The sequence below is a fragment of the Lagopus leucura genome, unplaced genomic scaffold, assembly GCF_019238085.1.
Source record: "Lagopus leucura isolate 7727_CA_CO unplaced genomic scaffold, USGS_WTPT01 Super-Scaffold_100001, whole genome shotgun sequence".
Taxonomy (NCBI): domain Eukaryota; kingdom Metazoa; phylum Chordata; class Aves; order Galliformes; family Phasianidae; genus Lagopus; species Lagopus leucura.
Window position 1 is genome coordinate 7857848 of NW_024962262.1, and position 15789 is coordinate 7873636.

The 15789-nt window shown below is 35.9% G+C and overlaps 1 protein-coding gene across 1 annotated transcript in view; it reads left to right on the top strand.

Annotated features, from left to right (window-relative positions):
- NBEA (neurobeachin) overlaps positions 1-15789 on the top strand; it is a 466212-nt gene that overhangs the window by 355297 nt on the left and 95126 nt on the right. Inside the window, exons 42-44 of the mRNA XM_042868525.1 lie at positions 7095-7212; positions 7974-8076; positions 14143-14258. Coding sequence (XP_042724459.1) covers positions 7095-7212; positions 7974-8076; positions 14143-14258 — 337 coding nt within the window. The remainder of the gene's footprint in view (positions 1-7094; positions 7213-7973; positions 8077-14142; positions 14259-15789) is intronic.

The following is a 15789-nucleotide window of genomic DNA, read 5'->3' on the forward strand; positions in this document are numbered from 1 at the left end:
ATGCATTTGTTTTTCACAGAAGCAGAGCAGTTAGAAATAATGCATTTGGAATACTCAAGACATGTTCTTTGCATTATTTTGACCAGAATGTTAACATTTTAAAACAGCCTTTCCCTACCTAGGAGTAGGGTGGGTTTTTTTTTTAATGCCACTAACCTTTTCTGCCACTGGTTCTCAAAAAAACTTTTCCAATGCTTTCCTAGAAAACAAAATAATAACATGCAAAATAATCTTACCAGTGAAAACAGAAAAATGGCCTGAAAATGGGCCAACTTGAAATAATTTTTCAGATGATTGAAAATGGATGTGGGAATAAGAACATCAGTTACTGTCAGCTGAGTTTTGATGGGTACTAAAGCAGTATGCTGACCATAGAAATTAAATTTATAAAAGGTTGGGGTGAGCAGAACCTCATGTTTCAAGAAAAGGGGCCTCTTGAATGCTTAAAAAAACATTGGAAGTAGAAGTATAATCTGAGAAAATTTGGCAAGGAAGTAAAGCCCAAAACCACAAAAATAATATCTACATTTTTTAGATCCCTGAAGAGGAGGAGAAAAATGAAGAAGCATTGCCAATATTTATTAAAAAAAAAAAAAAGTCTGAAAAAGATTTTAAAACTGATGTGGACTGAGAAATTATAATGGCACACAGTACTCAGCTCATCCTGCAGAGCATAGTATCACAGGAACTATTTGGAGGAAAGCTCTTAAGGCTTCCAAGTAAAGATGCATTTTCCATAAAAATATACCGTAAGTAGTGGGTTGAGAGCTTGATATAAAGAGAAATGGAGAAAGTATTACTAGAGCGAAGTATGCAAAGTAAAAATGAAAGTGCGGCACATTGCTGAGATTGTGGAAGTGTGACTATGAAAATTGAAGTAGAGAAGATGATCTTACAATGACTAAAAAGTTTATTTGTCAAACATTTTGGAATTTTATAGTACTTAATATGATATTTGGTAAGCTCTATTAACCTGATTCCATGCCATTAATGTCTCTCATTTCAATCTGTGTTTAGAATACAATAAGCAATCATGCAGTCTGCCATGAATTTGTAGCAAGCTCCATGTTCCATAGTTCAGGAAAAGATTTGCAATATGGGCACAAGAGCCATTGTTTTTTTAACCCATGAAGATCTAAATTCAGAATTTCATATTTTCCTTGAAGGAAATGATGATGTTAGCAAGCATTTCAAAGAGAGAAATCCAAATCTCTAACAGTAGAGAAGAGAATGATTTTAAGTAATTGTATTCTTTTGTTTGTAACTTCCAAAAGCATACATCAATGCCAAAATGATTTATAAATGCCTCATGTGTAACCGAGTCATATGCATGAGCATGTTTTTGTAGGAGGCTTTAGATAGCTTTCTGATGAAATATCTAGTCAGTGTGATTTGTGTTTGTGAACTTTTCCGTGTTTTATTGGCACATATTTGCTTATGTAAAACACTGATCTAAACAATGTGCCAGGTAAATTCCATTAAGTATGTGATTATCAAGCTATGAAATGGGTAATACAAAATTAACTACTGCTTTATGCCTGAAGAATAGGCATAAAGCGTATTTTTTCAACTCTTTGAAAGGGCAGATAACAGCAGGACAAGGGGAAATGGTTTTAAGTTGAGGGAGGGAAGATTTAGGTTGGATGTCATGGAGAAGTTCTTTACAGAGAGAGTGGTGAGGTGCTGGAACAGGCTGCCCAGAGAGGTTGTGGATGCCCCGTCCCTGGAGGTGTTCAAGGCCAGGTTGGATGGGGCCCTGGGCAGCCTGGTCTGTATTAAATGTGGAGATTGATGGCTCTGCATGTGAGTGGACTCTGTACAACTTCCTGTTCAGTCTTGGTGGTATAAGACACAAATTTTTATCTTTCCAGAAATCAAAAGAAAGTAAAAATGTGGTTGCTCCTACACTTTTGTATGGAATTGCAAGGATAGGAAGGCTATGAAAGTTCATCACGTCCCCTTTTTTCATTTTTCTCTGAACTTTTTCCATTAATTTCCTTTCCTTTCATCCTGGAAAACCAATGCAGAGAAATTAGGCATATTCCTTTCTTCCTTCTTCAAAACAGTCTCACCAAATTGTCTCTCATTCTTCATCCCCATTTCCTTTCCCTCAGTCTGTTTTTCATGGGAAAAACAACATGCTTTGCTTTTGTTCTTTTTGATAACATAGGTGTGGATAATGCTGTGTAATTGAAATGAATGGAGATTTCTTCATCTTGTATTTTGTGAAAGATTGGGACACATAAAATAGATCGAATCATAGTGGGCTTTTGCAGGTAGTCTCTCTTCCAAAACTTGTAGAAGACGAATGAAGAATGAAATGCTATTCAAATTATAAATCCACTATATATGTCAAACATATTTTATATTGAAGAAACTCAACCTTTCAAGCTTCACTGAGAAATAAACAAACAAACAAGGTACAGCATGTAGTCAGTACATAAATGAATAAGTTGTAGTTGTAATTGCCAGTGTTGAGAAAGACATGCTAAGTTTGTTGAAAATTGCAGCCCTGGACACATAACTTAAAACATCTTAAATACTGGAAAATAGTACTGAATAAATTATATCGTAAATTATGAAGAATGACTCTGAAGATCTTTCTCAGACCTTGAAGAAAATAATCTAGAAGAACTCCAGAATTTTTCTGTGGAAATGCTGCAAAAAAAAATTAACCGGTCCTACTATATATAATTTCAAGACATTTCTGCTTTTGTTATATGATATTATTAGTACAGAATGTCAAGATAAAATAAAATAAAATAAAATAAAATAAAATTTAAAATAAATATATATGTTTTTGAGTATAGGCATTTTGCACTAAATGTAAACAAAGATTGGCAAATATTAGAAGTATTAATTGCCACTGTCATTGAGGAATTGGATTATAATTAGAACACCCTGAACAAGAGATCTGCTTCCAAATGATAAATGATCAATTCCCACTGAATACGGTAGACTAAATTCAAATACAGAAGCATGAATGAATCATCCAATAGGGTTATTTTTATAAAGGAAACACTGAGCAATAAACAGCAATTCTTTATGAAAGGCTTGGAAAGAGACCATTCTTGCTATAAAGATAGCAACTCGGAATACACGGAACTTGTACAAGTTGCTTTCCTTGATTTCTTAATAATGCTTGATTAGGTGATTATTTCAATTGCAAAGACAGTAATCAGAAGAAAGGGGTCAGAACTGTAGTGCTATGATTGGTGCAATGCGATGCCAAAAGTGGCGTGAAGCTGTAAAAATAAGTCATAATATGAAAGTGTTTTCCTGTGGGATGCTAGCAGAATGGAAAATAGAATTTGTGATGTTTTGGTTAATGTACTACTTCAAAATTCCAGCTGTTAGTTAACAATTAATTTGTTATCAGAAATTGAACGATAGCTGAAGTAGACTTTATGATCCAAAATGGACTGACTCATACTTGAAAAAAGAAAAGATCTTTATTACGTCAGAAATAAAACTAAAATAATGGAGCCTTTATATTTGGAATAAGTAGGAAAACACTTCAGTAATAGAATCACAGAATCATAGAAAGGCTTGGGTTGAAAGGAACCTCAAGGATCATCAAATTCCTAGTAGTTCTGTTTCTCTTCAATAGAGTTTTCCACCTGCACATCTCAAGCTTCTTTACTAATCTAAACTAATTAGGTGTCACTAGTAGATTTCTCATTATATAACCCTGAGACTTTTCATTCTATTATTAGGGTCACAGCTTCATCTTACTGCAATACTTTCTAGCAAATGTTTATTCTCAGTCTGTTATCTAACTTACTGCTGTCTTTAAAATATACTCATATTTCTGTATAAATGCTTTTAATAGGGGAAATAAGTTTTAAACCAAATAATTACTTCTTATATTAGAAATGAAAAGAGTACTTAATTCCAATGTAGATGTGACTGGTTATTTTTTAATTTTATTAAGAATTCTGTGCTTAACCACAGTGTTTCAGGCACTAATACATGCTAGGAGAAAGCAGTCTTTGTAGCTGTTTAGGAGACAAACTCATAAAACTATCAAAATAAAGAGCACTGGCTTCAAATGTAAACATCAAAATACAGGATGGAGCACATGGTAATTTTGGCTTCAGAGCAATAGGTAACATAATGTCAGTGCTTTTTGATGAACCAAGTGGATATTTCCATGTCTTTCTCAATAATGAAATATATAGTATATGCTGTTTGTAAGAAATATAAACCAGCCGGATCCTTATTTGTATGATAAGGAAAAGCAAAATGATAAAAATATGTTCTAAATAATAATGAAAATAAAAAATACAATTCCATTTAAAAAAATTGAATTCAGAAGAGAGAAATTGTCTTTGTTCTTATAGTAAGAAGAAAGAATCTTGCAGACAGTGTCAATAGTTTTGACTGTCAGGTGTAGGTATCTAATAATGGAAGATTTAATGCATCTTGTGAATACAGTGTCATATGAATGTTATGGGAGCTGACAAAATAGGTAGTATATGTTGAACAGGAAAACAATACACCAGAAATACTGAAATAATTGAGATGATTTGATATTAGCATGATAATCTGATATCTCTTGGACTAATAGACAGTTAAGAAGAGTGTAATTGAGAACAGTAACTGAATTACAGCCTCCTTCCCTTCCTCTGATTTCCTATGGTTTTTACTGCTTTAAGCTCATCTGGAGTGCTATCTTAAGCCATTCATTTCATGGCAGCTGGTGAATGTACGTCTGTGATTGCTTTACACATGAGTAGAATAGGAGGAAGCAAAAGACACTGTACGGTTGGCATATAATGTGCTGATAGTGTTGATTTGTAATAACTAAGCTCTGCTTCATATAGAGATTGTAAATGTATTCCTGTGAATGGTGTAAAATGTAAATACACAGCACACAGTCAGTATTAGATGTTTTTCCTTAGAAAAAAAATGTGACAACTAGAAACATTTTTGAAACAAAAAATGAATTCCTGAAGCATGATGACCTGTCAAGGAACTAATTCTCTGGCAAATCCTCTGGCTGCTGTAGGTCTGGTTACAGTTATGTACATTTCAAACTCCTCCCTAAGACTGTTCTCTTCTTTCAGTGTTTTTTAAACTTGTTTTCCTTTCAGTACCTTAAGAAAGTGTAATGACAAAAGATATACATTAGAAGACATCTGAAGAAGGATTATTCTAGAAACTTTATACTCAATCGAACTTCGTATAAATTATACCAACAGTATTCTACATCTGATCTTAGCTAGAGACTGTTGGTTTATTTCCAAGAGAAAGCTAAGTAGTAACTGGATCACAGCACAAGGAAAAGATACCTGATATCAGAGGACACTTCAATCTCATAGACAATGTATGGTAAGATCCAGTGGTAGAAGCTGAAGCCAACAGAGTTCAAAGTGAAAATGAAGTACCGGGTTTTAACATGAAGGTTAATTTAACACAACAAGAATTTAGTGTACGATGTCTCATAACTGCATGGAGGGAGCATGTAGCCTCTTGAGCACAGCTCAGGATCACCAAACAAATCACGCTCCTTCCCTTCAAGGCTGTGTCTGGAGAGCTGAGGTGAATGAAACCGTTGCTCCAAACTTTACCTGTGTCTTCTTTCTATATAGATGGTATGGATCTCCTCTCTCTAGTTTCCATCAAAGGCAGAACTAACATTTGAACCCATTTGTTTTGTTGCCATTGTTAACATCATCTCTGAAATGGTTTCATTGTGGTTATGAGAAAAAGATTAGAAGGACAAAGTTTGACAGATATCCATTGGGATATTTAACACAGTGTGTATAAAACTAGCTTTTTTACTTATGGAAATGTTAATATCTTGTGTCTGCATCTGTGAAAAGCTGGAGAATCCAATTTCCAGTACCTCAAGCAAGAAGGATCATTGACAGCAGCAAGACATGGGCTCCCTGGGATTTCCCTGCTCAGAAGGTGGGGGAGGTCATGGTTACAGAGAGCAAGGCTTCAGCTGGTGTAGAAGCACTGCAAGCTGGTGCATCAACAGTGTCTATACACCTAATGGAGAGCAGGAATAAAATCCAGTTAAAAGTTTCTGTTGCCTTTCTGTTTAGTGAAGATGTTCACAGAATTTTACCATGAACTCTCTTACCTGTGATGCTCTTAGCTGCAGCTTAGAGGAAGGCACAATCTGCAGGACTCGGTAAATGCAACGGGATGCAGTGAGGGGATTGTCCTCCTCCCAAAGTGACAAAAGTGAAGGCTGTCAGAGGATCATCTATGGGCAGAGCCCTCCTGAGCAGGAGTGAAGGGCTAAAGGGAGATATCCAGATGATGAGAAGGATTGGGAAAATGTTTGCACCAAGTGATACTGTTTGAAAGGTGATTCCCAGATGAGATTAGTTAATAAAGCTGATACCTAATTAAATTGTGTAATTTGTGTCTGTTTTCCAGAAGAGTGAAGGAGTGAAAGAGATTTCTTATGTGTTAATATCTAATTCTAGACCAGTACCTTCAGTTGAAAAACTGACAAACTGAAAAAGCAGTGCTAACTTTTAGCTATTTTATTTTAAAATATTTTTGCACTTTGTTAAAAATGAAAAAAAAAAAACCATCACATCACAAAAACCAACACATTTTCTTCATAGTTTCATATATTAAATACACCTAATTTAGAAAAGTTTCTGTGTCAACGTATTGTTCTAGCTATTTTCTGCACTTATTAATGGAATTTAGAGAGCTCTAATTTATAAGTCTGAAATGGATGTCAGTAGCAGACTATTTTGGTTGTTCTTTGCACAGCCTCAGAAATAAGTCTGCTACTCAGCACATAAGAAAATAATGAGGCGTAATTGCAACTGTTTCCATTATTGCTGCTTGGTTGTAGAGTTTTGTGTTTTGAAGAAAATAAGTTGACGTGACTCATGAAGAATATACCTTAGGAGTACCAGGTTACTGTTCTTATCAATACTCTAACAGCTATACCTTATTGCATTTTAAGGCCTTTTAAGGTCCTATTTTAACTAATGGTTTTAAATATTAAAGAAATACAGTTATCTGTACTACACGGATGGTTAAAACGTAACTGTGTTTTTGTGAATGTTGTGATGGCAGTATTCTACCAATAATGATCACTGTTTCTTACTTTAAAGGTCCTTGCCTATACAGAAGGTCTTCATGGAAAATGGATGTTCAGCGAGATTCGGGCTGTTTTTTCAAGACGTTATCTTCTTCAGAACACAGCTTTGGAAGTGTTTATGGCAAACAGAAGTATGTCGTTGTTTATTGTGTTGCAAAAAAATGTTCCAGTAAATATTTTGTATGGTATTGATTAATCTTAGAATTTGTGTTTCCTTTGGTAAAGTGCTTATGTTTCTCTTTAATGATATATTGCATTTTAAAATCATAGAATCATAGAATCATTTGAGATAGAAGGAACTATTAAAGGTCGTCTAGTCTAACTCTCCTGCAATGAGCAGTGATACCTACAGCTCCATCAGCTGCTCAAAGCCCTGTCCAGCCTGACCTTGAGTGTCTCCAGAGATGGGGCATCCACCACATCTCTCAACAACCTGTGCCAGTACTTCACTATCTTTATTGTAAAAAAAAAAAAATTCTTACATCCAATCTAAATCTCCCCTATTTTAGTTCAGAACCATTTCTCCTTGTCCTGTCAAGTCAAAATCAATCCTGTAAATCAATCTCACTGCTTCACAGAAAGGCAGATCATTAGAATTTGTAAATTCTACAAATGTTTGATAGGAAATTCTCTTTTCCTGTTTCACCTCTTTCCTCTTTCTTTTTTTCTTTCTTTTTTTCTTTTTCTTTTTCTTTTTTTTTTTTTTTAAATTGGAAGTGTTGTAATGAAATGTCTATGAGAAAAAGAAAAAAAAAATCCCAAAAATAACTCTGGGAGTGAAAATGTTTAACTAATTTATCTTTGCAAATAAAATCCAAAATTATTTTAATATATGCTGGTGGAGATAAAGATTTTGCTAAATGGTTTACTAGTCCTTATTTTCTCCTTTTAGCTTCTGTTATGTTTAATTTTCCTGACCAAGCAACAGTGAAAAAAGTTGTATACAGCTTGCCACGTGTTGGAGTAGGAACCAGCTATGGATTGCCACAAGCCAGGTAATTTGATTAAAATAGTTGGAACGTTCTGTGTTCATTATATTAAACACATGATATCTTTATACTTGTGAATACTAAAACATTATTCCAGGGTAGTTTGAGAAACAGTGCTCTTTACTTAGTATGTGTTCTGTTATTGCAGAATGGAAATGGAAGTATTCTAAATTGGATTTTGCATTCTTTAAAGGAAATACACACCTCCTAGTGAAGGATCAAAATAAAACTTGTATCTTATCTCTTCAAAGTCTAGTTTTCAGTAAGATTTTATAAGTATATGCACAAATGATCATCCTTATTGTGTCTTTAATTAATAATATTGAAGTAAACTTGACTTGTTTACTGAATGAAAATTATTTTTTTATACACCTTCTCACTGGCAGTTTATGTGAATGTATGTGCATTTTTCTTCTTTATTCAGTATAGTGCCTATTTTGAATTTTATAAATTCCTTCTATTCCTGAGTTTAATGACTAAATTTTTCCAAAATTTAAGATCTACACTTTGAAAAATATCAACTGAAGTTCAGTTTTACAGATTTTCACTTACTATGGACAGCTACAGTTTTCATTTCATTTTTCATCAACCTATTGTCAGAAATAAGAATCCTAACTGTCAGGTCCTATTTGAGAAAAGAGTTCATATTTCAGTGTTGGGTAAGATGGTCTTTATGTGTACCTCACTGCTCTGGGGTTAGATATCTTGCTGCCATTTTTTTGTTTGTTTCTAAGTGTTTGTTCATATCTAAAATCATCTTTGAGAGTGCATAACCAGAAGTCTGTGAATGCTTTTTAGATTCAGAATGAATTTCTATTCAAAATAAAATAAAAATAACAAAGAGAATAGACAGCAGGAAATTCAAAAAATATGGCGCCTTGGGTTCAGATCTCAGTTTGTCTTGGTTTGGCCAAAAGCCAATGGCTTAATCATCAGTGTGCAATCTGGGATGTGTCTTTCTCATTCTTTAAGTCATTTTTACGGATTAAAAATCCACATTTTCCTTGTTTTATCCCAGTGCAGAATGTGGAAATACTCTGTAATGTCAAAGCATTTATAGGATTGGATAACTGTTTCTTTTCCAGCTGAACATCATTCCCCGTCATAAGCTGAAGAGTCTTATGGTGCCTATGTCTTGATCTCCTGAACGTGCTGAAATCCTTAGGCAAACTGCCAAGTTTCTCAAGTTTTCACTGAGATCAAGGGGAAATTGAGGCATCTCTTTGGAAGGTGCATCTTGTTAGCATTTACATTGCTCTTCCAAAAGCTCAAAATAAAAGAATTGCAGTCTCTAAATGGAAAGTAATAGCATTCTTTTCTGAAAAAAAAACAAGACCAACCACATGTTCTGGAACAAACAAAATGCAAATGAATCGATCAGAATTCCATATCTAATAGTGACTTATTTTTTACTTCTGAAATTCATACCCTTTGTGCATTATTCACTGAATAATTGTCTGGAAAAGTTTGTTGATATGCAATTATTGAGTAAAGTTTCTGCTTCAATATTATGTGCAGTAAAATTTCCATATTTATATTACAGTTCAATTTGAATCAAAAACGGGCTTGTTACCCTTCAGAATAAATCTGGCATATGGTAGTTAAGTTGTTTTTCCTTTTTCTTTTTGTGTAATCACTCTATGATTTATGCACTATAGAAGACCCTTTAATGGCTTTTCCTTTACTTCTGTCTACATGCTCTTTGTGTCTGTAGGACTGCAGTGAAGTAACTCAGTGAAAATCTGGCTCAATAACAGTATTAACTACAGTTAATCACAGAATCGTAGGGGTTGGAAGGGATCTCCAGAGATCATCATGTCCAACCCCCCTGCCAAAACAGGTTCCCTACACCAGGTTGCACAAGTAGGTCTTGAATATCTCCAGAGAAGGAGACTCCACCACCTCCCTGGGCAGCCTGTTCCAGCCCTCTGTCACCTCACCGTAAAGAAGTTCTTGTGCACATTTGTGCAGAACTTCCTATGCTGCAGTTTCTGGCCGTTTCCCCTTGTTCTGTCTCCACACACTGCTGAAAACAGTCTGGCCTCGCCACTCTGCCCCCCACACCTTAGATATTTGTAGATCTGGATCAGGTCCCCTCTCAGTCTTCTTTTCTCAAGGCTGAACAGACCCAGTTCACTCAGCCTTTCTTCATAGGAGAGATGCTCCAGGCCCTTCACCATCTTCGTGGCCCTCCGCTGGACTCTTTCCAAGAGATCCCTGTCTTTTTTGTACTGGGGAGCCCAGAACTGGACATAGTACTCCAGATGAGTACTGTCCACTCATCTATCCCACACTTCCTCAGCTTTGTTATAAGGATGCCATGGGAGACAGTGTCAAATGCCTTGCTGAAATCAAGGTGGACTACATCCACTGCTCTCTCCCCATCCACCCAGCCAGTATTAATATTTTGTTTATAGTACAGTATAGTTTCACTTCCCATTAATATGTTGGCTCCAGAATGCTAGTAGGAGTTTTAAAAAGTATGTGCATTTGTATCATAAATATAAACACAAATGGTGAGTAGACAGCATCTACTCAGGGAACTGCTACACTGAGTAAAACATCAACATATGTTATGCCCAGTTTTCCAGATTAAACTGTACTTTAAAATATTTTAACAAAAGCAGAACTTTCTAGTGGTTTTGCTTAAATTCCTTCGTTTGATTTTTTCACTGGTAATAGTTTTTAGATTTAAAATTAATTACATAAAATAATTGCAATTCAAGATGGAAACAGTCTGAAGGAGTTAATGAGTTTTAATGAAGTAAATATGTGTATTTTAGTGTGTTTCTATTTTCATGGAGAAATCCTGTGACTGATAAAGATGGAAGAAAAAATATCTATGATCTAATAATGCAGACTAATAGAAGCAGGCAAACTGGTATTGCTTCTCAAGACTGTTACAGAACAACCATTCTGAGCAAATCTCCAGTTTGCCTCTGTTACCATTCCTTCCCTTTGCCTGTCTAATGCTTTTATTCAACAAAGCATTCAATCTATGCTCAAAGTTTCAGAGAAATAATGTCCTTAAAATTATGAATTATGTCAATTTTTACCACTATTTCCCCACTAAACCATTTCCCTTAGTACAACATCGACACATTTCTTGAACACCTCCAGGGATTGTTGACTCCACCATCAACCTGTGCAGCCTATTCCAGCACCCTCTCAGACGACACTCTCAGATAAGAAATTTTCCTAATATCCAACCTGAACAACCTGGTGCAACTTGAGGCCATTCCATCTAGTCCAATTGCTATTTACATGGGAGAAGAGGCTGGCCCCGCGCCTCACCACAACCTCCTTTCAAGCAACTGTAGAGAGTAATAAGGTCTTCCCTGAGCATCCTATTCTCCAGACTGAACCATCCCAGTTTGCTCAGCCACTCTCCATAACATTTGTGCTCCAGACTGCTCACAGCTTCACTGCCCTTCTCTGGACGTGTTCCAGGGCCTCGATATCTTTCTTGTAGTGAGGAGCGCAAAATTAAGTACAGCACTTAAGATGTGGCCTCACCAGAGCTGAGCATAGAGGGACAATAATGTTTCTTGCTGAAGGAAAACATATAATTTAGCTGGTATGGTAACCATGCTTAACGTGAACTCAGCACTGGCACTTTTTCTGCATCAGTAGGTTGTTGATGAATTTCCAAGTCTGGTTGTATACATTGGGATTTTGGAAGGTACACAGTTGGGAAATTATTTGATCTCACTAAAGCATAAAAGCACTCAGAGTTTTGACTGAAAGCAAATGTTGATGAGTTTCTTGCCAGAAGCGAGGTACTGCACTTCTAATGAGATACATAAGGATCGATTGTATCAAGTTAGATTGTAGCTGTTAAGAAGTGATTGAGAAAGGGGAACTGATCATGCTCCATGTGTGAGATACATAGCATTGCTTCCCTGAACAAAATAGTTAGTAAACATAGCTAAAGCAAATAAAACTTGGAAAATTGGATAATCCCATCAGAGGGTCTTCTGCAGCTTCCATTTTGAGGAGGTATGTCGTAGTTCTCCAGAAGCAAAGGAAGTACATTTGTTGTTGCATCTTCTCATTTCTGATGGCATACAGAAACAGAGAAATTGTTTGATCAAAGGTGGAATAATTCAGCAAGACACAAAACAGTGGGTCTTTCTGTGTTAACTGAAACAAGCAGGTGTGGAACCAATTTATTGCACATATTTTTTTCCAGACTGCTGAAATGACTTCAAATCTTTCAAATAACTTAGAAAACAAATAAGGAGCTTTTTCTCTATAATTTGATTTTGTAGAGAGTTCACCTAAATCAGTCTTTCAAATGTGAAGCAATAACAGTTCATAGATTTGTGAGACTGATAGATTGCTGGTGAAATCTAAAATCTACTAAGTTATACTGATGCATATACTTTTGTTTCATTGTTAAAGAAACAGAAATTCTATGACAGAAATGTTTTGCAAATTTAATTATCTCTTTAGTACTTTTATTTCTGTATTTATTAATTTGTGCCCAGCATTAGTCATAATTTACTGGGAACAGTAAAACTGTGAGAGCTCCACTGTAAATCTGTTATTCTGTGAAATACATCATAAAGTGCGATTTCATTCTGATAGTTCTTAAGATAGATTGTTCAGAAGCATAATAGAAACAAAACATTTGCAGTGCCTTCTGTGTACTAGTGGAGTGTATGCACAATTACCTGGCAAGGCCTTATGCAGTGCAGTTTTGAGATTAAAATAAAAACTGAAGAAGAAAAAGAAAAGCAAACATGCACTCACATGTCATTTTTGTATGCCTAATTTGTGAATTTAAGTGTAGCAGACACTCACAATCTAGGCACTGACCTTTTAGACATATAAAGACCTATAACTGTGATAACTGTTCATTCCAATCACATTTCAATAGTCATCCTTTTAACTGGGAGCAGAGTCTAGTGCATGTATATGTATATGTGCAAATATCTTTATAAGTAGGTGTTCGACATTTTTGTAATTGCTACCTGATTTGACACCTTGAATATGACTTTGTTTTAAGAGAATACTCAGCATTCAGAGCCCTGAAATAGTGCAGTTAATATGTCTGGAGGGCATCTGAAAGCTGAAACATCAGGTGTTTCTGGTTGCTCTTGGAGAGCTATATATATAGTGTATTAAATTTATGAATAGGATAAACTTTGAGGATACTTTTAGGAAAAAAAAAAACAACAATGAACAAACATTTTCTCTATTTTGATCAATTTAAAAAATGTATGTTTCTGTAAAAAAAAGTATTTGAGGAGATGATTTTTTCCTCCATTCAAATATTTTCCTTGTTTCTTCTCAGCAAAGACTGTTTTCTTTGGAAATGAATTGTGATCAATGACGCTATCCCTGCTTGTTAGAGATTTTTTTGGCACAGAACTTTGGTTCTTTCTCCTTTATGCACTCATCTAATTTATAGACAATGTGTGGAAATTAATTATCTTAGAAACTTCAATTTCTTTTCCCAATTTCAGTGCAATTCAGGAGTTATCATGGAGAGGTGGGCAGGTGGACACATGAGCAGATAACTGAATAAACCTGGATTTTTTCAGAAACCAGGCTAGAAGTAGAAATCTTAGAGGTTACTGGAATATAGGAGTAGATTGTGGGTAACTGACTACAGAGAAGGCACACAAATAATGGAGTAAATATCTTTAACCCATGTGCTGGAAAATTATGGTGCTTTAATATCTATCACTCACCTTAATGAACTTATCTCAACATGTCCTTTTGAAATAGGGAAATGGCATGCTTCTTTTATTCCTGCTGGACAACACAGGCACCGGGAGGTCTACAGTTCCTTTTGCTTCCAGTATTTTTAACCAGATTCAGAACAAAATAAACCACAGAACGCATTCTTCTGAATTATTATAGTGTTGTAGTTCTGGTAAAATAAAATAAAGATATTAATTTTAGTAATTTATTAAATAAGGGATATAGTGTCTTCTTGACTTCATTAAATAGAATCAAAAAACATCTGAGAGAATCTGAAATTAATCACACTAATAATGCTGTTCTATGTCTTAGCATTTAATGGGGCTCTTAAAATAATCATTCATTAAATGTATTTTGTAGGAGAATCTCTCTGGCCACTCCCCGACAGCTTTATAAATCCTCCAACATGACTCAGCGCTGGCAAAGACGAGAGATATCTAATTTTGAATACCTGATGTTCCTCAACACTATAGCAGGTAAAGCTTCTGACTCTTTAATCCTTCATAATATGTTTATGTTTGTCAAAGTCTTAAGCACTGTGACTTGATAGAATGCATTCATCCCTCTGGAATTCAGCTGCAGGTTTGATAGATCCTGAAATACACACATTGCATTTTCTCAGAAATTGCACAACCTATCACCAAGGCTTTAGATTCATGTATTGTTGTGGAGGCTGTTCCTTGCTCTCCTTGCCATTTCCTCTGCTGACAGCTTTGTCTGAAGCTTTATTAGAGTCAACAAACCATTGCCAGAGAATGTCTGGAAATAATAATGGGAAAATGTAATTTTGCTACTTCATCATTCTCAGCAACAGCAACAAGACAGCAGAATAACAACAGTATTCTGCCCAGTACAGATGTCACCTGGATTGTGGTATGATTAGATTACAGCATCTTTTCTCATTTAGTTCTTTGAACTGAAATATAATATCAGATTAGGTATTTAAAATGAGAAATAACTGCCACAGACATCCATTCGTTACTGGCAGAAGAAGAGTTTTTCTGGCAATTGTTATTAATTAGACATTCACAGTGTATTTTTTTTCCTTTCACCTCTTCCTTTTCTATGTATTAACTTAGACATACTTTTAAATGTGAGAAGCAGCAATTTTCTAAACCATATGCAAAGATTTCTAGAATATGGTTTATTGTTAAGATTCCTGCCTCTAGCGCACGTACTGCTTATCAACCTGCCTGTCGAGAGGCTTCCTCAGACATTTCCCTCCAGTGAGCTTTAATTTGAAGCACAAATTAAATCCCACCAGGCTCCACATCTCATATTCTTACTTGGTCCTGACTTTCCTGCTTGAGGTTATCCTCTGTCCTGACAGAAGACAAATGTAAGTGCAAAACCCCACAGTAGCACCCAAAATGCCCATTACTGTGACTAGTCTGAGCTGAGTCGCTGTGTTCTTCCCAGTAGGACAGTGGCAGAATTCAGCAGCTGTCAAACTGACTTTCTTTAAACCTTTAGGCTTTTGCTTCTGTGTTTATATGCTAGCCATCTTCTGTGCATCCAGGCTCACAGGCGTTAATAAATGTGTCATCAGATTATCCCAGTGTGATACAGAAGTGTTACCGATGAATGGCTGGAAATCTCAGGGCATGTTTACCTTGCACAGTGGAGTGCAAAGCAGCGTCCCTGAAGCGTCCCTGAACCAGAGACCTGGACTAGAAAGTCTGTATAGTGTAGTTGTATGCAGGCACAACAGCCTGGCTTCGGAGCATTACAGCCACAGTCAGCACAGATCGCTTCCTAAGAAAGGAGCCCTGTGGAGCGTTTATTACCTCTGGCACCAGGCCATGAAAATGCTGCTATCCTGCCTCTGGACACTGGCTACATCCAGCTGCTCCATGTCTCTCACATATCCGCTGCCCTTCTGGTTTTTAGGAAATTCAGGTAGAGCCTCACAGGCTCCCTGTCCATGTCACCCAAACTTGGAGGGCTTGCTGGAGAGCTGGAAGTTGTTCAAGCCCTCTCAGCCTCTTTCCAATGCGTTGTCGACAA